Here is a 27,626-nt window from a genome sequence, read left to right as displayed (position 1 = left end):
CTATAAATGGTTTGAGCGCAGTTCTTGGTGTGCACTTGGAGCAGCCAAAGGAAAGACTTTCCGCAGCTGACGTCAGGCATACCTCCCTAAACAGTGCGGCCCACTAGCGGTGAACAGGGAGCTGCTTCGGAGGATATGTGGAGCAATCGTGGAAGAGGACTCCAGTCCGACCTTGTCTGGCGCACAGTCCCGCGTCTGGTTCGTGCGTAAGGCTGCTAAAACAGTTGGCCGCCTTTAAAACCCCTTCAGGCGTGAACAACTTTGGCTTTCATTCATTTTTTTTTAATCGCAACACATCCACGTCTGGGTGATGTGCACAGAAATAGAACAACACTACTCCCAACCTCTTCCGCATATTGGATTTCTATGCAAAGAGAAGGTCGCCAGTGTCCCTCCAAGGATTCGGGAAATGAAGACTGCTGCTGACACGGAACCAGCCTGTTTTGACTTCTAGTGCGTGTTTCTGTGCTGTTCAAGGGATTTTCCCCGAGTTCACGAGTAAAGTATCTCCTCTCTGTGTGGGATCATTCGCTGCATTACCTATTTGAATACAGCCCCAGCTTTTTGGACGAGCCTGTGCAGAGCATTGTACAGTGCACACATTTGGTCAAAATGCATTTTATTTAGGATAACCACTGGATATACAAAGTGCCAAATTTGAGCCGGAATGGCGAACGAGTATAATCGCAATATTGTGGAAAAGTATATCTGCCATAAACTCTCCAAGCGGGGGTACGTGTGGGGATTTCGCGTTGTCCAAGAAGAAGATGCTGCTAATAACGGATCGATAACTGACCCTCCACCGACTTTGGTCCACCGGTGCCGAGAAGCCAGCACCGGGCCTGACGGCGAGAGCAACACCCACCTCTGCAGACGGCTCCCACAGTCCGACCCACACGCAGGCATCCACAGAGTCCTGCGCGAGGCTGGAGATGAACTTGAAAGACTGTACCAGCCGGACTTCACGGAGATGTCGCGGCAGCTGCATCTCACCTCCGCCACGGCGCAGAGGAGGTTCGCCGAGGTGATAGACGAACTGTTCCGGGACGGGGTGAACTGGGGCCGGATTATTGCTTTCTTCGAGTTTGGGGGCACGGTGTGCGTGGAGTGCGCTTCCAACGAGGGGATGTCATCCCAGGTGGACAACATCGCAGACTGGATGACGGAGTATTTAAATGGACCTCTTAACAGCTGGATACAAGATAACGGGGGATGGGTATGTCTGATTCCGTGTAGTTGAGCGCTTTGCAGCAGTGTGCCAAGGGGTCGCAAAAGTCCTCTTTTAACTGTGATTAAAAGGAATTTCAGTGAGTGAGTTCGGTCAGTGTAGGCCTACATGTTTGATTGAGCTGAAAAGTGCATTTTGATCTGGCTTAACGGGGCTCAATATCGAAACCACATGAGTAGCTGATCATTAAAAGTCCCTTTTAAGGTGATCTCGTGACGCACGTCAGGCAACGAGCGAGATGAACGGCTTTACTTTACTTGCTCTAACTGGCTGATCTCGTTGACTGTTAAACTTACTCGACCAATCAAACAGCGGTTTCTCTATCACACCTCCCGACGCGTCTCTATAAAAAACCCGCCCTGTCAACTGTAGGAGCAGAGGCAGACGCGCAGCTGTCATTGGAGCACAGAGGTTATTATCTAAGGGGAAGTAAAAGCTTAGTTATAAAAAGAAACAGGATTCTGTGTGTGGTGTTGGAGAGAGAGGCCATTTCACCATCCACCTGAATCTTCATGCAGGAAAGTGCTTCAGTCCCGCTGTCACGTGAGGCATTGCAGGCCCTCATTCTTGCAGAAGGGAGGAGGTCAGACACATGTCAGCAAAGAGCAAACTATTGAATTAATGTGTTTAGGCCTCTGGGCATAACTGGACAGGGTTCAGCTTATCAGAGGCCTTTTTTGGAGGGCACAACACACACCTGGCTGAATGCATGCCCACATTGAATCTAAAACAAGCATGCATTGTCATATTCATTTTTCAGGTTTTTATTACAGCTGCAAACCCTCCTGTGCACCTCAGTAGCCACCAAAACTGACTTGCAATGAATTAACCTTTAATTAGCCGAGGTGCTCTTAATGAGAGCATAACGTTTGCACTGCCTGGTTATCTTAGCTGGAAGGTATCATAAAAACGGGGCGTGTGTTGAGTGGGCTTATCAATGATTCATATCGAATGTTTCATCTCAAAGGATTAGACCGTTTAACATTCCCCTTGAGTCTGCCTTGCCCCTGGAGGTGGCAGGTTGTGCCACATATCAAAGGGAGGCAACAGAGGGAGGACCCTCCAAGAACACAGAGTGCTAATCTGCAGCCACTGTGTTTAACATGCCGTCCTCTGTTTGCATCTTGGCTGGGACTCTTTTGTCTGCCTTTTTCAGACCTGTGCCTTGAAGCTGGCGCAGACTGGGGCCGCAGAGATGCCTGCTCGGGGTCTCTGGAGCCCACTGTAGAATAATGTAGGTCATCATAGTTTGGGTTTTACAGCTGGGTGGAGATGACTGTATCTCTACATCCACTGGAGAGAGACAGACAGAGAGAGAGAGCAAGGGCACAGTTCTTTAATCCAAAGGATTATTTAGGATTATTTGAAAGCATATGTCTGCAGTATGGGGAATGAATAACCTCATCCAATTAGTTTTAAGCTCAAAGTAGGCTTTAAAACAGTTTAATCCTGAATATGTTAGTGTTGGCTCAGTTTCTGTTGTAGCTTCCGCATATGCAGCCATGCACCGGTGTTGATTTATATTCATCTGAACGGGTGTCAGGTAGGGAATTTCCTGAGGTGTGTGCTTCAGTTATTGCATGACCTTTAATAACTGACGTTGCAAACACAGCGTTGTCTGTACTCTGGATTGGGTTTGTGAAAACTGGCTTTGCAGATGTTGAAATGTAATAAAAGTCAACTGTGTTTTCAGTCTGTGAAACAAAGCTGGGGGTTTTTTGCTATGTTTTGTCTCCTCCGGAGCCGAAACGGCGGCCTGTTTTACACTGACGTGTTTGTGTTTTTGTATGTTTTTGAGAATGTCTGCTAAACATCGGGTTGATTTTGTTCTGGCCTCTTCCTGAATTATGAATTCACAGAGGATATGCAGAGACTGTTAATCAGATATCTCTCAACAGGGATCTCAAGGGCATAGAGGGGATTTTTGGAGATGTTTTAGATCATGAAAACCTGTCCAGAGGGTCAGGGTTAGCAACATTTATTTAAACACTTCTTTTCATTATTTTCATTTTTTTAGTCATGCAAGTTCTTAATTTTCTTTTAATAATTTTTTTTTTTTTAAAAAGCTTTTTTACAAAAGGTGAAATTTCAGGTAGGAGGAGTCTATAAATGAGCCTATGAAGTACAAAAAAAGGGGGGGGGAAAGGATGTGACCTAAGTTTCCTCATTTGTAGCTGCAGAGCTCAGTGGGGACTAAACAATGGCTGCCACTGTTTGCAAATGATCTGGTATCCATTATGTTTTATTGTGAAAGCTTTGCATTGCTGCAATGAGACACATGTGCTACATTTCTGCATTAACCTCACCTGGGTCGCCTGTTGTCCAAGGAACATACTCTGTTCACGTGCTGGGTGGCTGTAGCCGAGGAATGAGGATAAAGCAGGTTTCACAAATCAGTCGTTTCTCATGAGCTCACTGTCGATTGTTATAGTGTTCAACCTGATAATTCTAAATAAAACTTTTTTAAATGGCATTTACACATCTTCCAAACAATGAAGACACTCGGTAAACACGGCTAAATGTGTGTTTAGACAGGTTGCATTTATGGTCACTTACCCTGTCCATTGTGTTATTGTGTGGAAGAGGTGAGTGCTGTGTTTTCCACCATTCTAAAAACAAAGGTGGGTGGCTAATCAGCCTATCACTGACATTTTGACATGTAAGAGTGGTATGGAAACAGCTTTCTATCAGCCACCCTCTGTTTCCTGTTGTTTTTGAGACAATTTAAGCCCAAAATAGTGTGAGCGGTACCCGCTAATCATTGTTGAGTCTAAGTGTTGCGAGTGAGTCAAATACACTTTTAGTTCAGCGAAAATCTTCCCTTTAAAAACTGACAAAGCGGCGACTGTGTTTGCAAAATCTCAGCTGAGGGGCCAAATGGCTCCCATTCAGCACAGATTGCTTCCCACACCCCGGGATGTGACACACCGTCCTTTCATTGTCCCTAACATTCAGTTAGAAACTCGGCCTTTTTGTTGACAGAAATTGCACTCAATCAGGGAACGATTGCATTTAAGCTGCAGACTCACCCACACGTGGCGCACCTGTGTTTATTTGCAGGCGCTTGCAGTAAATACCAAGTGATTGAACAAAGTGGCAGACGGCGTCCGAGTTCCGAAATTACATGCTTGACCTCAGACGCTTGACTGGCTGAGAGGGCGGCACGGAGCGAAATGCCAAATTGTGCTTCAAGAGAAAAACAGCAGTTTCATAACTGGAGGTTAACCAAGAGCAGTGTCAGATATGATGTTGAGAAATGATTTTTCTTTATCTTTGTTGTTTTTAGTCACGCTCTAAAGATGGCATTGCTTCTTGGTCTTTCTCAACAACCCTAATTTGAATTCTCCCTAAAAAAAAAAAATGTGTATGTGCTGTTATGGATGAATCTCATTGTTCTTACAGTCTTCCCTGTGGCCACCAGTAGGTCAAAGTTATCTCTTACCCTTTGAAATCAGCACTATTTTGATGGATTTGCATCAAGTCATTGTGCAGACATTCAGCTGTCGAAGCCACAGAAGAATAATGATCATGGCCTCTCTTGTAGTTGCACAATGTCGTAAAATTGGGTCCACACATTCATCAGAGGGAACTGCCATGATTTTGTGCTCCCTGTATTTACTGCTAAGTTGTGGAAATATTCCTCAGATATGCTAACGTGCCTCTAAATCCTTGCTTTTGTATAACAAGTGAGAGGAAGGAGCTAAATCACTGAAAAACCTTCTTTCTTTTTTTAAGCCTCAAACAGTGAGATCAGGTGTCTGTGGAATGCTGCTAACCAGGTGGTCTATTTTCTGTGTCTCCCAGGTGTGTGTGTGCGTGTGTGTGTTATGAAAGACAATGTGAGTTTGGGTTGGGTCCATCCTGTGGGGGATTCCCAGAGCACAGTCTGCTCTTCGATGGGTGGGACCAGCATGTTGCTATGGTATAGCAGGCATCTGGCTACGGCGCCTTGCTGAGGCTGACTGGATGTGGGACAGCAAGGAAGTCATTAATCTCCATCTAGGTGACGTTTCAGCAGAGTAGAGACAAAAAACCCAGGAAAAAACCAAACAAACAAACTAAATCACAAAGGAGGCACATGCAGCCATTCACAGGAGAGCAAAAGAAATTCTCGACCAGGTCTCACTTACATCCAATTTGCGTCTCCTAGATGCAAACTCAGCCTGTTAAACGCAAGTCAATACTAATCAGGGCGCCATTCAGGAACTGTTTCAGCTATGCTTCTTTTAGCTTTGAGCTCTTTTTCTAACACAAAGATGTCTATGTTGATGGTGAAAGCAGCGCTGCCTCTGAGGACACATGCTTTACAGCGTAATGAGCTCTGTAAGTCATGACTGACTTACATCCACTCTGAGCTAGTATTCCCTTCTTGTCATGCAGCGTGCTGTCACACTCAGTTACACCCTTTTTTTCATCCGTTAATTTGTAGCTGTTTATCAGTTTTGGTCTGTCATTACTGTGTGAACGCTGCCTTCTAGTTCTGAGCAATCAGACCGAGGAATAAATGATTACTCACGCAAATAGCATTTTAGGCTTTCTCCCTCCCACCCCGTCAATTAACACTGTCATTCTACAGCTGGAGACGCAACAAAAATGTAAATAGCAAACAAAGAAACAAACTAAATAAGAATCAGCTTGGAGATTTTGACAACAACTTTACCCTTGGATGTGTTTGAGCTCTGTAATGGAGACTGTACACCACAAAGGAGCTTAATGTGGCGAGAGGCAGCCAAGATTTTCCCCTGTACTGTACCCCTCTTGCTTGGGAGGCCTCGGTTGCTCACCATCTGCCACTGTGTTTACACCCATCAGCACAGCATCTGTAATCTCAGGAACATTTCCTACAGACGTGGGCTGCTGCGGGCCGCAGCTCTCTCAATCAGTCCAACAAGAACATTTTTCTTCCAGCAATCTCTTCGCTATCTGCATCTCAAAGACGTTTGAGCCAAGCATTTAGTCCCGTGTGTGGATTTAACCCCTGAGAAGCACTGAATTACTTTTCATTTTGATTTCTATTCATCTGATTATACTCTTTTGCCCGCAGTAAGTCACGTGCACTCCATCTTCACCTTTCCAACTATGCTGCATGTCTCATTGCCGTTTATGGAAAACACTCAAACGGCATGATTGCAGGCCACAAATCCTGTTCTGTTGCACTTGCAGGGGATATAATTCTAATGCTTTGCGTCTTTCCGCAACATACCTTTACCCCAGAGACCCTCCACCCCATCCTGTGCTGTGGTTATTTCTGGGCCTTCTTGGGAGAGCTGGCAGAATGTCTGCTGGGAAACAGGGACTGTAAATAAAAAAACGGAGACAACCTGGATTTTTTGTTTTGTTTTGTTTTGTTTTTCCTGAGTGTCCAGCTCTTTTAGTTGGATAGTCATGTCAGTGGACCATGCGTTATTCATGAACATAAGCTAACATCAGTGTTTTTTCTTTATTTTGTGCTCTTTGTGTTGGACTTCTAGGATTATGCGAGTTTACAGATTGAAAGTTGAGAATTCATCCATATTACTGTTTCCTTTTGATCCCTTTTGCTCAAATAAGCAGTCACCTCAACCTTCTAAGCTCCTGTTTTATGAGGGACAAGTGCTTGAGCTAAGCGCTACCATCCCACTGAGAGCATACGGTGATAAATAATATATGGAGCAGATAAACTTGGACACTAAATGGATGTCCCGAAAGCTTTATGGGTTCCAGCTGAGAGATTATATCCTCTTTCCCCTCCTCTTTTTTCCCTCATCCTTTTCCTTCCTCTTACCCCCACCACCTGAGACGTATTAACTTGCACACATACACGTGCCCAAACACACTAATACCCAGAGACCTGGCTTTCAGTGTCAGGTAACGTTCCAGATCCCTTAAAAATGCAGGGACATGTGAGAGGCCTCTAAATATAGAAGCATTACCATCACTGCTCTTGTGTGGTCTTCTAATTGTCATGTTACGCGTAAATCCCTGCCCTGTGTGCCTCTGTGATAGCGTCACATCACTAACCCACCGCCGTCCTCCATGGAAAAAATGTCCTAATGAACCATTTGAGATGGCAGATAAAAGAGTTTTCCACCTTTCCTGTCACGGTGGGAGCCGGATAATGAGAAGCCTATTGAGACGCAAGTTGACTTTGCCACTAGGCACACCCTTGCAAGCAGCGCAGCATATCAATATAGGGCAAGGTTAAATGGTTCCTCCCATTGTCTAGCTACTGTAGATATTTTTGGGTCAAACCCCCAAAAGGCTTAAAAAGAGATTTGATGTTTTCAGTTAATTTCTAGGGCAGCGATATCCACTGTCATTTGAAGTCTAGTATGTCTCCTCACAAAGACAAAGCCTGTTGAACAGGTAGTGGATTGTCTTAAGTTTCCCCCAATGAATGGCAGCTTTCACTGTGAATTAATTCCAGCCTGAGAATCTAAGATCTGAACTACAGATGTAGTATCTGGATCTGAAAAGCGAAGCAATCCCAGGAGTTCGTCTCGTTCTTTTGGCTGTTCACTTTTAGAGGTCACCACAGCAGATCATCTGCCTCCATTGTTCACCCTATTCCTAGCATCCTCTTCTGTCACACCAATCCTCTGCATCTCCTCTTTCACTACATCCATCCCTTCTGTCTGCTTCGTTGCACTTAAGCCAACAGCGAAATAGTTTCCATCAGTCCAACAGGGGCTGTCTCTTCTGGTCACAAAATAATGTTGGTTCTATTGAGGTTTTGAAGGTTTTGATTCAATTCAGTCCAAATCAAATCAGTTTTATTTATAAGCACCAAATCACAACAACAGTTGCCTTAAGGTGCTTTATATTGTAAAGTAAAAACCCTACAATAATATAGAGACAGCCCCGACAACCAGACGAACAGCCTATGAGTAAGCACTTGATGATAGTGGAAAGGAAAAACTCCCTTTTAATAGGAAGTAGCCCCTAGCAGAACCAGGCTGAACCGGGCAGCTATCTGCCACGACCAGTTGGGGGTGAGGGGAGGAAGACAAGACAAAGACATGCTGCAGAAGATGTTTCACTTTGATGTTAACATTTTTATTTTTGGTGACAATCACGGTAACAAAGTAGGATCAAGTGGATAAGGCCCTAGTCACGCAGACCAGCCGTCTGGCAGCCTGAAAGGATGTGAGTGATTGCTAGAGGTTGATGGGAGTTTATGGGAAAATGATTGTGAAAGTCCCTGTCACATGGACCCCACCACCACCACCACCATCACAACCACACAGACACAGACAACCACAAAACCTCCTTGGTCCCAAGCATATTGGTTCATGTTGGTTCAGTTGCCCATAGTTTGCATGAAGTGACAGATTTGTCTACAAATACTGACTAGCTACACTCCAAGCGGTAGTAAATCTGTGAAAAGTACAACACAATCCAGGAATGAAGAAGGTTTGCATCCAAAGTAAAAGTTGTGCCTAACAATCACCAGGAGGTTTTTTTGTGCTGCAACTTCTTTGCAACTGATCTGAGGATTCGACTACAGTAACCATAGCCAACTAACGAGAGAATACAAATTTTTCACTAGCAATCGATGATTGTCACATCCAATATGGCGGCCAACTCTTGAATGTGAGAGTCTATGACAAAACAGCCCTCAGCTCTCCCAGCCTCTGACATCAACAAACCTTTTCCTGATGAGTTTTTGAGCTAAATCGCTAGTTTCATTTTCTTTTGAATAAATCACTGAGTCAATTCAGTAAACTATGATCATTATTTGAGTCAGAAAGGAGGAATATTCATGGTATGCTCATTGTCTCATAATATTCACAACCCAGCCCAATCCACCCCTCAATCATCACATCGGGTTTCAACACACTGCCAAAAAAGACACTCAGTACAAGGCTTCGTATCAGGACTCACCAGTGAGTGACGTCACGCTCTTTTACATTGTTTATGATCTAAACACAGGTATACAAAAAAAGAAAAACATGTGACTTTTTTCTCTAGCAACAATTACTGCTGGATTTTTCCACAGACTAATGCTAATGCTATCAAGCTAAGTTAGGAAGTAAGTTATGTCCATTGTATGGGTTATATTACAATTTCCCTCACCAAAGCTGAAGCACAGAGGACAGGTTGTTAGTACAAATTACCAAGCAGAAGGTCACATTACGTAAGAAAGCTGCTTTTAAAATGTCCCAAAAAGAACCAACGCCATAAACACAGTAGAGAGGAAATTAGGCAGAAAGCCCCAAAGTATTTCTGTACCAGGCTGTAAACATGTTTACCTGCTCGAAAGTTGGGTTTTTTGACATGAGAGTCAGAAGCAACTGACTTCCCCTGTAAGGCACCCTCAAATAGCGATTCGACCTGTAGTTTATGAAATTTCACTTTAAGATTATGAGACCAATTTTTTTTATCAGTTTTATTGATTTTGGGGCATAGAAAGCAGCAGCAAAGACTAAAGCAATAATTACCAGCGTTTCCGTGAAGCAGTGAAACAAGCTGCAAATGCAATACAAATGTGTTATTAATTGCCATTTACAAATTTAGCAGACAGAAAGCAGGATTAGCATTGGTCTTTACTCATATTTCCGGCATCTAAGGAATGTAAACTGAACACTCGTGATGCAAGGTGGATGGGAGCAAATGAAGAGTAAAGGAGCAGGTTGCAAAACCAAAACAGTGAGCTTAAATGTTCCATAGTGGCAAAGGTAACTGCAAAGTTAGACAGTAAAATCTCAACCTTTCAAATCCCACGCAGCCATTTAATCTACTATTGATACAAAAACATGGAAAAGTGTAAATTTAAAACAAAAGCGAAACTATCTCCATGGCTAGCTGCTAATTTGTGGTTCAGGGTAAATTGACCTTTTAAGGTTTAAAGCATTGATATCCACACACGTACAGGCAAAGATAGAAGCGGATGTGCTAGTGGAAATCAATTATTTGCTGTCAACAAAATGGCTGTGTACACACTCACGGGCATATACATACACACATACGCTGTGGCACATCAGTGTGTACACAAAGAAGCGGATGTGGTAGTGTGAATCAATAATGCTGTGTTGTCACAGGGTGACATGTGAGCCATGGCAGGGAGCAGATGGCCTCGGGGTGCCTAGCTTCCTGTTAGCCATGCCATACAGCCTCAACGCACACAAGCTCGTGCACGCTCACACAGACACCACAACCATCTCCACTGGGATTTCCCCCGGTGCAGCTAGCTACACCACTGGCCATTACCAAACAGCATGCCATTATTGACTCTTCTCTGAACTGTTGAGTACTCGCTCTTCCAAAAATGACAACAGCCAGATAATGGTAAATAGATTTCTCTGCCTCGTCTGTGGAGGTCTGGAGTAAATAATTCTGTGCACCCCGTCTCTAAACATGATTTTTGGCATGAGAGCAAGTATCCCACAGGAAATCTGATCTGTTTCAGTCGACATCGAGTGAGGTCAGCCGATGCTTGGAAATCTATTTGACTACGGGGTATAGATTCAGCATTTCCAATGGTTTGCAATGGTTCTCTGAGCAGAGGCTCAATTAACACAGCAGACCAGCAGCTGTGAATGTCAGATTGTATGTGCATGTGATTTATCAAAATGCATCCTGAAGGAGAGTGTCTCTGTGGAAAGACCTGGGTGAGATCTTTTAGCACATTTTTTAAATTTTTTTTAAATTTCCTGACTCCTTTCAGCTGGTGTGCGAGCTCTCCCTATTGGCACAGCTCATACAGCACCACCCTGCTGCAATCGCCTTTGATGGCGACTGATTAGGTTTGAAGTGCAGAGAAAACTATAAACCCATGACGCTTGGAAGATAAAAAGCTTTTCCAAGGGAGCATTGTTCTGGCTTCTACGTATTGTTTCAGAGTCTCCATCCTAAATTCTCTTGACATCTTCTCAAATCTACAACCACCTTCTGTCAGGATGCTGCAGCTGGCGCGGAATATTACAGCTGAGTGCTACTTTTGACACGGATATCTCGCCGGTAGGGGCAAACCCACTATTGCCAAGGTGTTATGTTGCAGCAATTTCACAGAATCTACTCTGCCTCTACGTTTAATTGGTTGTTGGGCTGTCATTACATCTTCAAATACTGACAGATACTTCAAAGAAAACATGGAGAAATGAATACCGTAGTAGTGACAGTGATTCCTTTTCTTCCTAGGGATTTTATTTCATGTTTTTTGCTATTTCTTTTGACAATACAGTGACGATTTATGTCTGTGTATGTTCTAAGGATGCACTCATTTGATGACTTATGCCAGAGCAAACTTTTATGGTGCCAAGATTTAGTGGTGACAGGCTTCATTTTGCTTTTATAGTAAGGTTTTAACTCCCGTCTAGACGAGGTTCATGTCGGAAAATCTAACCACTAGAAGTTTAATCAACTCTGCAAATTGACTTGTAAACTGCCTAATTTATTGCTCACATTTGAAGTCAGTTGGCGGTTGGACTGATGCACGAAGAAATAAGTACAGATATGTTTCTTTTTTTGTTCTTTTTTTTAATCAGCTGAATTTCAGCAGGCACTATTTGATCAGCCAACTCATTTTCTGATACCACCAAACCCATCACGCTCAGACCCCCTGATCGCCAATGTTTTCCAGATTTGAATTATAATGAGTCCACATTCCTGCACTTCATGGAGGACAGGAGATTAAAAAATATTCCTGGGTAAAAAAAAAAATTTAAAAGCCTGGACTTCAGAAGGTGTCTTTGATCAGAAGGTGAGGCTAACAGGGTTCTGGAGGAGGAGGAGGAGGATGAGGACAGATGGAAGGGCATGAAATAAGAGGAGGCTTATAAAGCTATAAAAAAAAGCAATCCTATCTCTTACGGCCTCATCTGCCGCAGCCAGGTTGAGACGGAGAGGGTAATATCTGGAAAACGAGTAAAGATGCCAGAAGATTAACATCAGGCCACCGGGGTTTAAAGCCCAAAGAATAATGACGCTAATAGAATTCAAGCTGTTAAATACAAAGAAGGAGATTTAGGAGACTAAGGTCAATCCAAAGTTACAGAGCACACTTGGATGAAATTGCTTGTTAAAGTCATCTGACTCAACAATCATCTGATCCTCAGCTGATCCATCTGCTGACTTTAAAGCAGAGGAATTTACTCGTGAAACATCCGCATGGGCATTACATATCCCGAAACCTAAAAATACATACTGTACATGTGGAAAAACGCTGGACCTATATTGCATGTTTGCTTTTGTTTTTCTCCCGCATTATTTAAAGCCCGACTTTGGTGCAGTATCTTATCCTTGCAGTGCAGTTTCAAGACAAGCCAGCTCACAGTAGGCAGGCACCGAACCCCATTAATGACATTTTCCATGGATTAGTCCAGAGAGAAACAGAAACTCTCCTCCATTATAAAATTGACATGTGCCTCATTAGTTTTCTGTGCATTTTCACTCCAGACTTTCACTGTCACAATAGGCAACTTATTATCATTCATCGGGTAGGCTGTGCTTGTTTCCCTTTGGTCTTTACGTACAGACAGGGAAGGTCACACAGCTCTGAATGAGCCAAGCTGCTCAAGATAGTTCAAACAATGCGTCTTTTAAAAGCACGCCCTAGCTCTCTGCAAGGTCTTTGTGAGTCATGCTGAGTTCAGAGCAATGAAAAGTAAAAGGAGAAAGAAAAAAGAACAGAAGTAATGTCCACCTCTGCTCTTTGCCTGCTTGATTGGGTTTTCGTTGCATAATTATTTTCTGAGAAGGATTTAGCCGAAGCTTTTTCATTACATAATTCAAAGGGTTTTTGCTGTAGCCGTGTTTCTCGCAGCTGACTTGGTTCAACTCGAGGCTCATTCCTTCTCATATCGAGCCTCTCGGGCAAATGCACACACACACAAGTGAGGTTGTTTGTTTCCACACATCAATGCATTCCACTCATTCCTCTCCCCCAGCCTGGATGAAAATCAGCTGGTTGCCTGAGAGAGGTCAATGAACTTTCCCCCAGTGTTCCCGTCCTGAGAAGAAAGAGAGTGGAATTCTTTCTTTCACTTATTGTTTTTAGAGGTGACGCTCAAACATGATACGGCCTCTGCTCTCAGATTCTCTGAGTGGAAGTGGAATTGCGTAAGAATAATCATTGCTTTCCTTTCACCCCCCCCCCCCCCCCCCCCCTTTCAAATTTTAAAATGACCTCATCGTCCATGTTTAGAGAAGTTTTGTCATGCATCTCTGAGCTTTAACTCTCAGCCTGTGGGAAATATGCTTTCCTTCCCTTATCGGGTTTTGCTTTGTCTCCCCACATGATTTTTCTACTTTCTTTTTTTTAAATCCCCTCTTCTTGAAGTAACACTGTAAAGTGAACATCCTGCTTTTAGAACCACACGGAAAGGAAAATGAAATAAAAGGAAAATGTGTTTACCTCAACAAGGCACATTTCACATTTTCTGTGTTTTTTTTCTGTTCTAATTAGATTGAGGAGAGCCGGAGACGGGTTCTGAGAGGCAGTGTCACATTTCTGCGCACCAATCAGAGCCTTGCAGTACTTTAATCAAAATGCAGCAAGAGCTGAATTGTTTGTTTATGAACTGTTTATTTTTATTGTTAAAGAGAAAGGAATCTGCAGTATTTTCTGCAGGCTTTAAGTCTAAGAAGTGACAGCATACTGTATGTAGCTGTGCTTTCCACCACCGGCAGTGAATACCTTCTCTGTGACTTTGTGGAAAGTTTTCAGTGCTTTTTCAGCTCCATTCTCTTCCACTTCAAAGCCGTTTCCTGAGGGAGCCGTACCTCAAACGGATGATTGTTTTCTCTGACATTATCGGACATCTGAGATGCTTAATCTGCTGCTCTCTGTTCTCCTCACAGCATGCCCTGTCCCAGACTCTGGCCTCTCTCGTTTACATGGCCAACACGGGGAACCCAGCTACACCTGAAACCTGGCCCAGTGTACTCTAATCACGTAAACCGCTCCGGTATCTTGTTGCCAAAACTGACAAGCTTTCATTTAGGGGCCGACTTTACAAGATGTCTCCTGTATGAAAGAGGAGACCACGGGAGGCCCTGGGTGTCTAGCTTTGATCTTCTAATACTTTCTCCTTCACTGACACGTTTAATTCTCTATTAGATGATGTTACACTTGACTTGTTTACCCGTGCTTCCTAAATTACAACTTGGTGTTTCATCAAAGGAAAAATAACATCACATTCCCTCTAAAACTTGCCTTTTTATGGTCTGCCTCCTCTTATACTAGGGGCTAAGATTTAGGAGTCGCTTAATGGTTCAAAACAAATACAAATCTCTTAGTTACAGTCTCTAACCAACTGTGGTTCTCCCCTGCTGCTCCCCCTCCCTTTCTCCACGGTATTAGTATGACTACATGTTTGGCTTGCCTCGAGTCTTTCCTAGTTACCCGAACAGACTCTGTGATTTAGCCATGCTTGGCTCTACCACAGAGAAGTCATAGTCTCATACTAGACAGTGATGTCATTCCTGCAGCGTCTAAGCACAAAAAGTGACTTAATGCTAACTACGCCATAGAGGTCCTTTACACCGCCTATCACTGCTGTCTGAAAAGCCCCTTTCTGAACATTGGGATTATGTAATTCTGTTACATCAGGGGCTCGACACAAAGAAGCTGCACACACAAGACCACAGTGACTGAAAGCAGAGCACATTATTTCAGATGGCTCCATTTTTTGGGGAGGGGGGTCAAGTTCAGAACAATTAGTCACCACACGCGTGTCACGTGAAGTTTGAAGCCCTGCTGCAGATGGTGTTCCCGCACGTCCCGCTCATTACTCCATATACAGTAGTCATTTTTAGCTGGGATTAGTCAGCCACTATTTTTGGAGTGGCTTTCTAAGAGGTTGGTTGTGTGCTCTCAAGGTCTAAAGGGGTCGGCAGATCTGACTTTTAAGGCTTGAAGCGGCGCGCTGCCCTCGTCACAGGAAATGGGCCTCTCCCATGGACTTGTGGGGAAGCAATAGGCCACCTGGGAATCTGTTGCTTCCCACGGTCTCTATCAGGACTTCCTATCTGAACTAATCAGTGATAGTTCAACAGTTGAAATTGGAACTGCAGGGGCTCTCATGCTCTCCTAGAGTAAGAGGTGCTTTGGTTCCTGAGAGCGGCAAATACAAAGCTGACTCAAAGCCGATAGAGTCATTTGAATGGTGAAAAGCTTTGCCTCTCTGTCTAATCATTAACCTATACTTACCTTGCCTTTTGTTCCATTGAGGCCTTCTGCATGTTTTAAATGCCACTTTCACTTACAAAGTGGGTCTTTATGCAAGTCCCCTTTAACAGTCCTGTGAGTGCAACATTTGAACAACACGACCTGGGATGGAAAGACTCACATAGTGTAAAAAAGAAAAGCACCACAGTTTATTGGCCTGCGTGCTGCTTACATGGATTTGGAACCGTGTCGCTGGGTGTGCTATGCACAGCTTCCTTGACAAGAACACAGAGCTCTTAGACTCCCAAGTGGCAGACATCCTGTCTTTACTAAAAAGCCACTCCAGCCAGGTTTAATGCACTTCAAGCACACCCACACACGTGGACGATGACTCAGCTGCCCCTTTTCATCCTCTGCGCTCTCACTCGTCATCTGTGGCCTTTTAAATGGAGCGAGCAGCAGAGATGAGACTTGTTTTATTAGATTGGGAAGCCCTGAACTAGGGGCTAGGATGAAGCCTCTCGTTATTTATAGCTGCACAGCAGTTGCGTTCTTTCTATCTGGCAGGACTCTGTCACTTCCTCCTCCGTGGTAGGCCGGATGCGCTCAGTGCAGACATCCTCAGACGAGGCAGACATCCTCATTTAGCTGCATTGTATCTATTTGAGGGCTCCTTTGTGCCTAGGTTTGGGATGCTATGAAGGATTTTGAATCAAATGTTCAAGGTCAAACCACAAGATTGGCTCATTTTAAAGAATGAAAAAAAAAAACTCTATTGACTGAGCTGCAGAGGTTTATTGTGAGGGGGGGAAAGGATTGTCTCTCTGTGGCTTTCCCTTAGCTTTGATGTCTCTTTGCTTTACATGTAAAAGTGATTGATTGTGTATAATACACTTTGAGCTTAGGTGTAGTCTGCTGATAAACCCTGGGTGCAGGGGGAAAGCTAGTGCAGTCTGCTCCTATGCACTTGCCTTCAGTCTTCTGAGACTGCAAGGTTATCCTGTCCTTCATTTCATGTTGGATCAAAGCTGTTCAGTAAAAAAAAATCAATAGTCTCAACAAGAATCAAGGAGTACATAACTGATCAGTCAAGGCCGTGTAATGCTTGTCAATTCAAAATCTGTCTATATTTCCCCAAAATCCTCTGAATACATTTTTCCCCCTGTACAAATTGGAATTGCTTTACCATGGTTTTGCACCTCCTCCTTCTCTTCATTGATGGGATTTAAAAAAAACAAAAAAAAAACAAGTTTATTGAAGCATTACATATCTTCAGAGAAACCAAAGTCTCCTGTGTAAAGTTACGGTTCTCATTTATCTGGTAAGTTTAGACAATGAATAATGGAGACAATAAAAAAAAAAAAAAACAGTGTCACGAGGAGTGTGGGTGATTTACTGCCGATCACATTTCATGTTCCAGTGGAGAAGGCTGACTCCCACGGGAGCGGGAGCTGTTTTGTAAACACACAAATGCTGCAGCCGCTGTTGCTGATGCAAATTTGAATATTTATGAGCCTTTGGGGTAGCATCCGACGTCAAAATTGTTTCTCTCTTTACGCTTGACTCGAACGTAATGACTGCGGAAGGTATGAAACCTGAGTTTGCAGTGAAGCTCAAGCGGGGGGCATATTAAAAAAGGTTTCCAATTTCCCTTGTACCATGTCATGATCCCGCTCTGTCGGGCCAATATTATTCTGTATTCTATGGCTTCCATATTGGCTGGCCGTTTCAAAGGATGGCAATTCATTTGTAAAAGCGTGTGGAAAGTCAATAACGCTCTTCACTTTCAAAGTTTACTCAAGCTTCTTACACAAGCTTCGTGGAGTCTTTCTCACCAAAATAATATTCAGTTCAAGGTGAGGTTAGTGGAGCTGCATGCACAAACTGAATAAAGCTTCTATTATTTTTTTACTGCCTTCATTGCTTAATTAACTGTCTATGGGTCTATAATTGTACCTTACAATAATTCAAGAGTATTTAATTCAATTGTGCACTCCTAAGCACTCCAAGCTAAGAAAAACGGGGAGGGTTGCATCAGGAATGGCATCGCACATAAATAGTCGGGCAAATCAAAACACGTGGATCATTAAAAAAATAAATAAAATAAAATGGATGTAGCCCCTGTGTCATAATCAGCCTGCTCGAGGTTTTGTTTAAAAGCCTCAAATTGAGCATTTTGGTCATTGTCTTCTTGGTTTTTTGGACCCAGTATGACAGATGAGGCATGGATCTGACTGAGGAATTGAAGACGTTCAACTCAGATGCGTAATTGGCTTTTTAAAAATTATTATTTTTACTAAATACAGGGCCAAAATTAACAAAAGTAACATTATAATGTGTTAAATAAGACTTCACACTGGTGACTGAGACCATAAACTCATCATGTAACTGTTCACTGACATCATAAATCAAGTCAGAAGTAGGTCATTGTCTCATAAACTTTAACATAATCTGGATGTTTTAGAGTCGCACCCTGGTGCCCACCTGGAAGAATGCAGGTTTAAAGCAAACACCTCACTGGCTTTAATTTTTCAGACTCAAAGGATGTCGAACATCACAGTCTGTTATGTACAGATGTGGCAGTCTGCAATGGAAGATGCTCAGGCTGACTTCAAAATGATGATTATTATTAATGACATTCAAATCTAGCCAATGGTAAATGACCATTAGTGACAGTTTGTTAATTTTATAGACTGCTGCCAAACCAAAGCGATTTTTTTATAAGCGACTCATCAGTTAGGTATCTGTTGTCACTGCATACGTATGTCCTTTGTTTCAAAGAAGCAAGTGTTATTGTTACTCGGGCTGATCCACTAAATACTTGCGCATTGATTGGGCCGGATTTGTACAGCTCGACATCCCACTTTGTCACGCTGGGCTGCGAGGCTGTGGTTTCCATGTATTGCAGTATTGTCACAGGGCAGTGAAGGGCTCAGTGTCCTCAGCTCCAAGCTGTTTGCTGCTGCTGACACAGGGGATTCAACGGGTAATGAGTACTGCAACAAACTCCTCCGTCATCTGATTTTTGGTCAATGGATGCCACTCTGGAGAATTGATCGAAGCTGACCTTGCTCCAGGACAAGTGCTTGCAGTACTGTCACTGTCATAATGTCTGACCTGTTTATTTTTATTATTATTTTTCAGATGTTTTGAATCTGTATATGCGCTCGCACTCATGAAATAATAATGCATGCACATGAAAGAGAGAGCGATATAAGTGTATATTTTGATCAAAACAGATCTATTATGAGAAAATTAATGCCTTCCTTGCATTTTTTCTCCCATACCCCCACCCCTGAAATGGGAGTTTTGTTTGACTTTAATTAGCAGTGGAGAAGTCTGCAAAAGGCTCATTAAAAAAATGAAAGAAGGGCAGCAGGAGCAGCATATGTAATTTTATAAGTACGCTACTATGTGAACGCTTAGGAAATAAACAGAGCGTGGGGAGAAGCTCAGTTCAGAGGTGAATATAGCAGTGAAGCCACAACGGGCACTTTAATTACAAGTTGAACTTTAACCTACATCCCTTTCTCTCAGTCTGCCCGCAATTACCCAGAGAAGCTTCCCAAAACAGAGACAGTTGTCTAATCATTTTTCTGTTTTGGCAAAGTGCTGCTTGCAGTTTTAACGGAGCTAGTCAAGCGCACAAGATCACTCATTATCTTCCACAGAAGCTGCAGGATCGTTCCCAAAAGTTTGTGTCAGTGTGTGGGGTGTGATACCCAAAGGATCTGGTAAATGTTTGGTATTTCCTGTTGCCCATAAGATAACGTAAGGCCATCCGAAGAAGACAGCTGTGTAAAATCTCTTTGTGTCCATGAGAAAGACACTGAGCAAAACCCAGAGGTGTAAATCATGTGAAAAACAAATCAGAGGTCGAGGATAGACTCTCTCCCGCTGGTGGGAAAAGCAAATTGTGTGTGAAGCTTCCAGCCTGGGTAACCGTGACACTCATGCAGTCAGTCGCCACCCCTCTGCTGCATATGGGAGACTCAAGTCCTCACTGCTCAGTCGAACTCTTTTGCTCTGTTTGTAATTCTCAACAGGATTCATTGTTTGCAGTAAAAATGAAGAAAGGGTGTGTGTAAACCTGGCTAGGCATTTTCCCATTGACTCCCGGGTCTCTGTAGGCTGGGGGTGACCTTTTAAAAGCCACTGATCGAAAAAATGAATACTGTAGAGAACTGCAGCCTGGACTTTTATTTCCCAGATGCACACCTGCTGCTGATGGCAGATGGCTTTGCTGCGGGGCAAATATGAGCTTTTGGGGATTATGAAGTCTTTTGTTGGCCGTGTTTTTTTGTGCTCTCTTGTCCCTGTCAACTTCCTGTGTCCTCTTTCCCACCTGCTTATCATTATTTTTCTGTAAAGACTCCGCTTTTCAGAATGACAGTCAACACAACAACAGAAATGGGGCCAAAATACAAAGTGCCAAGGTTTGTTTTTCCACACTGCTCACATGTTTGTGGCAGCGCTGTTCGCTAATGCGGGGATGAAAAAGTTCCAGGAGCTGAAGTGGAGCATGCCTCAGTCTCATGATATCCACCTGACACCCCCACCCCCCTCCTGCTTTCCAGCTCTCCCCTGAGTCAACCTGGAGTTATTACCACCCATGCCCTTGTGGGATTCTTTTAAACATCCATCACAGCTCATATGAACCTCTTACTATAATTGCCAGCTTTTGTTTCAGACTTAAATAGATGATAATCTATGGCGACTGTCTGGGACATATCAAGGACACACATCATGAGTTTGCCATTTTGTTGAGCTTTGCTAGTGGCTGGTCACATGCGTGCCTTGCTGCTGGCTGGAGTTACAGTTTCAGCAAACTGTTATTTTCCAGGCGTAGGTGAGGAAAAACACACGATGGTGTTTTTGCCAATCAGCACATTTCCTTCGGCTTAGAGGTGTGACTGAAGAGCTTGCTCGCTTATTAATACCTGTATCCCTGAGAGGGAGACGGGTGTCATCGTTCAAAAGCAGAGACTGTTCAGAGCGCTCCAAAATAAAAAATGCTCCCTGACATTTTGCTTTCCACACTACCAGCAAGGCTCCAGGGATGATGGCGGCAGTTGGTACACTGCTTTAGCCCAGACTGAAATATCTCAAAAACATTTGCATGGACTGCCATGAAATTTAGGACGGACACTCATGATGCCCAGAGGATAAATGTGTCAACACTTACTGGATAGATGGACACAGAGTTTTGGATTACATAGATTACATGGACTGTATGTGAAAGATGGACATAGCTTGATTTTAACACTATGACTGCCACCATCTTGTTTTGTATGTTGTTGTTTGTGTGTTTGGAGCTGATTGTTTGATTGTATTTGGATGACAGGGTGAATAGGTGAGAAGTTTATTCTAGCAAGCTAGCTTAGCAAAGTGCAAGTGTAGACTATTTGGGTGTGTTAGGTACCTGCTGCTAAGTGACTATACAGTCAAATTAATGAATTAATTGCACAGCAAGCCAAAATAATTTCATACTGCTTGCATTGATGTGTTATCTGCAGCAGCCATGCCTTAAATTTAAGCCTTAATATTACTTAAAGGGTGAGTTTTTAAAAAATTCATGGCCATAGAGTTGTTAATAACCTACAGACATCACATTTATTTTTGCAGCAGTTTCTAAATATGTTTATTTCTATTACAAAATTGACCATTTTAGCATGACAGTCTTGACCTGGTATGTGGTTACTGACTTCATTTTTCAGCTCTGCTGGTTTCTGTTTGGTGAAAACCTGGAAAACCAGCTTCAGCTCTACTTTACGTTAACAGCCTGGCGTTAGATGGTTATGCTACGGTCACACTTGGGAAAACAGCAGTCGGAGAACATGGCATGACCAAAATTATTGTGACTATTTGCACTGAACTTGCAATCTTGTTGCCTTTGAAATATTTGCTTTGAAGATGGTGAGCAGGTCTGTGACTATTCTGAGTCAGTTGGCGTTTGGCAACTTTGAATACAACCAGTTGAAAACCAGCTGAGTCAAGTTCCCTATTGCAAAGAGACGCATCACAGATAAGTTGCGCTCAGCACCACAGACTAATCTCAGACTGATTCCTACCTGTTGGCAATTTATCTGGGATTATAAATAATTAGCAAACCTTCACCAGTCTGTTGAGTGAGACTACAATTGTCTGGGGACAATTTGTTTCCAACCAAGCAATCTAAGCAATCCCCTAGCAATCTAAAGTGGTCAGTTTAGGGTGCTGCACACTGAGCCTCTAGGCCACAGGTGTCAAACTCCAGTCCGGTGTCTTCAAGCTTTTACATGTGTCCCTGCTGCAACACACCTGAATAAAATTAGTAGGTCATTAGCAAGACTATAGAACTTGACTGCATGCTGAGGTGGCAATTCAGCCATTTGAATCCTGTTACAGCAGCTCATGAATAAATGAACATGGTGCAATAAAAGTACTTTTAAAAGTACATTTTTCCAACACATGCATTCTGAGTGCCATTCTGATTTCACTCTAGTGTGATGCAGCCAGTAAGCATCACACCATAGCTTTACCAATTTGAGTGAGTATACTTTTTGAAATTAGCATTTAGCTAATTTATAAGAGCCTTACAGTTTCACCGAGCTGTTAGCATTCCCCTAGACTACTGTCTCTAGCCCGGAGCGTAGTTTAAAACGCCCAGCTGCAACAAAGAGAATGCTGTGTGGTAAAAGATATTGCCGGGTGATTTACGGAGCACAGCGTGTTTTGACATCAGAGGGCCTAGAAAAAAAAAAACTGCTGATCCTTCCTCCCCTCTGTCACCAGCCCCCAGCCTCAGGAATGCCACAGGACAGGAAGGGAAGCAGGAAATGCTTTTGTCTCCCTACAGCAGTTCAGAATAGATGCCTCCTTTTTTTAGTCCTGTGTGGGCTTTTTGTTTGATAAAAAGGAAGCTGTGTATTAAAACGTGACACTAGCGAAAGAGAGTATAATGAATCTTCTACTAGATCAAGGTCAAAAAAACATTTATTCCAATAAAAGTAACACAAAGCATAATTACTGTAGGTAAATTGACTTAAAACCAGACAGATTAAAATAGACTGGTAATAGATCCCCATGGGAACTGACACAGTAATGTTGTAGTGAATCAAACTTAACAATTCACCATTGTTCACAGATCTGATCAAATTACAGATAGAGACTTCAAGAGATGGAGACTTCAAAGGAGCTCAGATGTACAGCTTCACAACACACCTTCTAATGTGGTCAGCCTCATAACAAAAGAAAAATATTCAATAGGAGGTGTCCCCTAGAGCTCCCTAAAATTTCCTCTATTGTCGTTTGGTTCAAGATAATCTGCTGTGTGTGCGTGTGTGTGTGCGTGTGTGTGTCTGTCTGTGTGTGGGAGAGCATTTAGCTTAGCACCATTACTTCCTGTCCAGCTGTTCCTGCTGTCACCGCTTATAAGCAGATGTCTGTATTTCCTCATCTAAGACACGCAGCCACGGTCTTTTCTGCACAGATGCTCCTCGTGTACACTCACGTTTTTAACAGGCCTCCTTTAAAACTCCTCTAAGCGGCAGAAAGCAGAACCCACTGAGACACCGTGAGCGGCTTTTATATATTTATGCTTGAGCACTGGAGTGTTCATCCGCATGCTAGAGAAAGAAAAAAATATTGCGAATGGGCCTTTTTGGGTGATTCCTGTGTTTGGGTAGTATGTGTTTCCGAGTGGGTTGTGTCATTGTGCATGAAAAGCGTAGGAGGGTGTGAGAGCCGATGAACAGTAGTGGATCTGCCTGCAGCATGAGTGTAATGACATTCTTTTCCCACCCATGTTTGGCACCAGCCAAGGGATTTACATTTTAAAGGGTCATTTCACCCAGATTAGAAAAAAAAATCATATTTACCAGTTTTTTTCCCTATAAAATCTATGTTCAATACATGGAAGTGAATGAAACTTAACTTATTATTAAGACAAATGCAACCAAAACTACAGGCAGGAAAATGAGATATTAAATATGGCCTGCAGTGTTTTGTGTTTCTCTTGTAATCACACAAATTCCAGGAAGAAGATCAAAGACAACAATGAATTATTCCTTTAAGTGATGCATGTGTAGCCAACCTTCAAGTATGCCTTATTTGTTTGTGCCTCTTACCCGCAACTTTTTCTTGTCAAGAAGCGATTAGATAATCCCGAATAAGCTGCAGAGCATGCTGAAGCATCCTCGGGGAAGATACTGAACCCCAAGTTAGCCCTGATGCACTCATTGGAGTGTGAATGTTAGAAAAGGCACTTAGGCAGTGCTATATGATAGAGTGAATGATGGCTGTCATAAAAACTGCTTTGAGTGCTCAATTAGAGTAGAAAAGCGCTATATAAATACCAATCCATATTGCTGCTAGCATGAAAGCTGTAGATTATTTTAAGACAGCTTCACATGCAATTCCACATATCAGTCAATCAATGTCTTTCAGGCGACTGCTAAAAATAGTCCCCGTCAAATGCAAAGTTAACCCCTGTTTGAGCAGCGTTCGGTTAAAACCTGCACTGACCGGCTGTTTGAGGCAGTTGCTGACCCTTCTTTTAAGGTAGAATGATTTATTTGTGACTCATGTCTCCTTTAAGAACTATGAGATGCAAACCTTATTCAAGAACTTGAAAAGAATTCATGCGCAGGTAACCATGTTATTCAGAAGCCTAATCAGTTGTCTCTGTCTCTCATCTCAGGATGCATTTGTGGAGCTGTACGACAGACAGAGGGACTCCGTCTTCAGTTGCTCCTGGCCCTCCATCAAGACAGTTTTCGGCTTGGCTGCGCTCGGAGCGGCCAGCCTCACCATCGGAGCATACCTTACACAAAAGTGAACAAGCCCTCTTTTCAATCAGCTCGACTTTTTTCATCTCAGCATCTTCCTCCTCTTTTTCCTGGTGCCTCTCCTTCTTTTTTCCCCCCTCCCTGCACCTTTTTTTTAAGATGCCCCTGACCCCTCAGAGACAACCTTCAGACTCTTCTGAATCTCTTCAAAGCCTCTCCCAGAAAAAACTCCCTCTTCCCTGCCTCTTCGTGTCAAAACATTCACAAATCAAAACAACTGAAGAAACCAGAGGCGAAACCCACAGAGCAAAGGATGCATTTTAGATGGAATCGCACTAAGCTGACTACAACAGCGGAGAAACGAGGAGTGCATGTTTTTGCCTTTGCTTTTTTTCTGTTTCTTTTTGCTCGGCCTGCTTCTCTACGAGTTATAGCATGAACGTTGAGTGTTAGTTTAGACGTCGCATGTGTAGGTCCTCGGTTTGGAGGCCTTCGTGGTGGTAGTAGTGGCGGTAGGATGTAGGGTGGGGGGGGGGTGCAAGGATGATGGTGACGATGATGCCAGGGAGGGCGAGGCCTCAGCCTCGACCCCTGGTCGTTAGGGTGAAGGACCCCATTTGAACTGTGGACTCCAGTTACCCCCATAAGCCGTCTTTCAAAGGACTTCCTCCAAACAGCAGCTGCTTAGAATGTGTAATGGAAACAGCTCGCTACAACCAGCGCAGTGTGTGTCTACTGCTTTCACCCCTCAGACCGCTCCAGTGAACTCTGAGCACACACTGCTCCATTATGCTCTCCCTGGCCTGTGATGGAGGACAGGCTGCTAGAAGACTGAGCTCTTTTGCAGCGATTTGAAAGCTCCTGTGTTGGGTTTTAATTTTTGCAGCAAACCAAATCGAATGGTTTGCATGTGGAGTGTTTTAGAAAAAAATATGCAAAAGAAGCCTGAAAGATGAACGAGAGATGTGCAGCACAGCATAAAAGAAAGAGGCAGAAGTAAAATAAACCCTGTAGTAGGGTTCCTGCTGCATAAACAGTTTTAAGAGTGCATTCCTGACACACTCCTTTTCTAAAATCACTGCCCTACAAATTATAAATAATCACAGCTCGTACTATTAGCACACGACATCGTTTATTTTTTAAATTTGCTTTTACTGTCGAATGGGCTCGCTCAGGTTTCAGACCTCGCCCCGGCTGAGGTCTCACAGTGGCTCGGTATTGCCACAGAATGAACTCTGAACCGAGGACAGTTTCTCGCAAACGACTGAGGAGATGCCAGCAGCAAAGCCAGGGAGTCCCATGTGCTGAAACCTGAGATGTCCCCTCTCTCCGGCCTGCAAATGCATCCCAAATCATTGATTGGTTCCTTTCAGCCTGTTTTTGTAATCGATGTTTGTCTTGTGTTACAGTCCGACTGAAAATTTGGAAGCACTCAAGGCCTCCAAAATACTTCGTTGTACAGCAAGTCACTTGAGGAAAACCTTTTCTTTTTTTTCTTTAAATTTCTCTATCACTAAAACTCTCCAACTTCTTTGCCGTTGCATGGATGAAAGACACAATGTCTTAACACAATGCATATCTGCTACGCGTAACCATATTTATAACAGAACAGGCAAGAAATAACAACAAAGAGGTAGCATTTTTCTATTTATTCAGAGGTACCAGATCACAGATTTTTAACAGTTTCTTCTAAGGAATCACACTGTAACAATGTTATTTCCTGGCTGCTATTATAACAAGAAAAAAAAAGACATGTTTTAAAAAGTGATTTTTTTTCCCCTGTTTTGTATTATCATCGGCTTAAGGCTGCTATACTGTTGATTTTACTCACAGCTTAAACTGCCACAATTTTTCAGTATAGTATCCTAGAGAGCTGGAAACCAAAGTTAACTTGTATTAATCTTTAATTTCAAAAGGAAAAAAAATGAAGAAAAAAAATACATAATAGCGAAAAGGAGAAAACACGTCGCTCCAGTTCACTGAGAGTCTGTCCAGTGAGGTTTTGTGATCTCTCTGTGGAGGGTTTGTCTTGTGTTACTGTACTATATTAGCCTAACTTTTGTCAGCCTTGTGCTCCAATGATAACTCAGTGCTTATCTGTAAAAAATGTTGACCTACCAGACCTAAACCTTGTCTCAGCTCTCACGTTAAAACCACCCAGTTTTCATTACAACAGCTCACAGTGTGATTTGTGATGTGTGTATGAGCGTGTGTGTATGAGTGTGTGTGTGTGTGTGTGTAAGAAACTGAGGGTGCTATGAGCAGGAATGGGAAGACTTTAACAGCAATATACTGTAATTTTTATACTCTGTGCATATATGAATGTAGCACTATGGTTTCCGTGCTGTTTTATGTCTATAATCGCAAAACTGTAGCACTTAAAAGAAAAAGAAAAAAAGAAAAAGAAAAGTGAATTGTGTTTCTGTTGTTTACTGCTATATCCACGATAAGCTAGTGGGATCATATTGTTCCTAATAAACCAGATTTTTCTCCAGCAGATGCAGAAGTCCGAGTTGATGCTGCTTTGGTGTCTTATTGATTCCCGTCTTGGTGTCGGAGCCAGTCAGCAAACAGAATAAGAGAGATGTTTTAGGTGAAGAGCAGCCGCCCCGGCTGTGCTCTTTTGATTATCTGTTATCCATCACGGCTCGGCTCAGCTCTGCTCTGCATAAAGCCTGGCTGTGTCAACGTGACAGTCTCCTTGTGAAGGACTGTGCAGAAGAAGCAGCAGCCGCACCCCATCAGACATCAAAGCTGTCCCCAAACACTGCAGTTGTCAGCCTCCCTCCTCTGCTCCATACGCCGCTAAACACGAGTGCAAAAACCCCAAATGCCCTGCGGCCAGGTTTTTGTACACCCCCTGCCTCTGTTCTGATCACACTTGTCTTCAAAGGCTACGGCGCCCGGGCTGTTCGGTGGAATTTGTGAAAAGCATGATGCAGTAAAACTAATGTTGAAAGAGTTGAGTGGGCGCGAGAAAATGAGGGGCGAGGAGCAAAAGAGAGCGGTGATGGTGGTGTGTACAGATATATCCCCGAGGAAAGCAACAGCGGAGGGAAGTTCATTTGGGTTGGATGCCCCCACCCGCCCCATCATCCCCCAAACCCCCCTCCTCACAAACCCCCACAATCCCTCCTCTCTCTTTCCCACTCGCCATGCATATAAAATGCATGACATGCTCTGAAGAGGAATTTTAAATCAAGTCCTAGACTTTCAAAAGAGAGTCCAGTGTGGGTGTGGATGGTGAATATATGTGTGTGTGTGAGTGTAAAGAAGGGGAGAAAGATGGGCAGTGAGAAGAGGAGGGGGAGGTTGGTGAAGCCCTTGTGCCTCTTCTGCTTTAGGGCTACAAGGTGTAAAGGAGGCTTTCCCAGAGCTGGATATCACAGGGGAGATTGGGAGATCAAAGCAGATTGTCTGGATTAAGTCTGGTCCAGCTTTACCCCTCATTTGGAAGTCCATCAGATCCACACATGATACCTTTGCCTCATTTAGAGGCAACCATTAAAAACTTCCTGCTGAAATCAAGCCACTTCCTCAA

At 43.3% G+C, this 27,626-nt stretch overlaps 1 protein-coding gene across 1 annotated transcript; it reads left to right on the top strand.

Moving 5' to 3' along the window:
• Positions 1-98: 98 nt before the first annotated feature.
• Positions 99-27,626, top strand: LOC134616706 (apoptosis regulator Bcl-2-like). The gene is made up of 2 exons (XM_063461658.1): positions 99-1,216; positions 23,998-27,626. Exons 1-2 carry the CDS (start codon positions 668-670, stop codon positions 24,133-24,135), a joined length of 687 nt encoding a protein of 228 aa, XP_063317728.1. The 5' UTR covers positions 99-667; the 3' UTR covers positions 24,136-27,626.

This window comes from Pelmatolapia mariae, linkage group LG18, assembly GCF_036321145.2.
Source record: "Pelmatolapia mariae isolate MD_Pm_ZW linkage group LG18, Pm_UMD_F_2, whole genome shotgun sequence".
NCBI classification, from domain to species: domain Eukaryota; kingdom Metazoa; phylum Chordata; class Actinopteri; order Cichliformes; family Cichlidae; genus Pelmatolapia; species Pelmatolapia mariae.
This window is presented reverse-complemented; position numbering and strand designations above follow the sequence as displayed.

Bases quoted from the DNA above. Each gene is read 5' to 3' on its own strand.
- LOC134616706 (XM_063461658.1), top strand. From the start codon at position 668: ATGGCGAACGAGTATAATCGCAATATTGTGGAAAAGTATATCTGCCAT. The intron at 1,217-23,997 runs GTATGTCTGATT...CTCTCATCTCAG, and splicing joins TACAAGATAACGGGGGATGG to GATGCATTTGTGGAGCTGTA.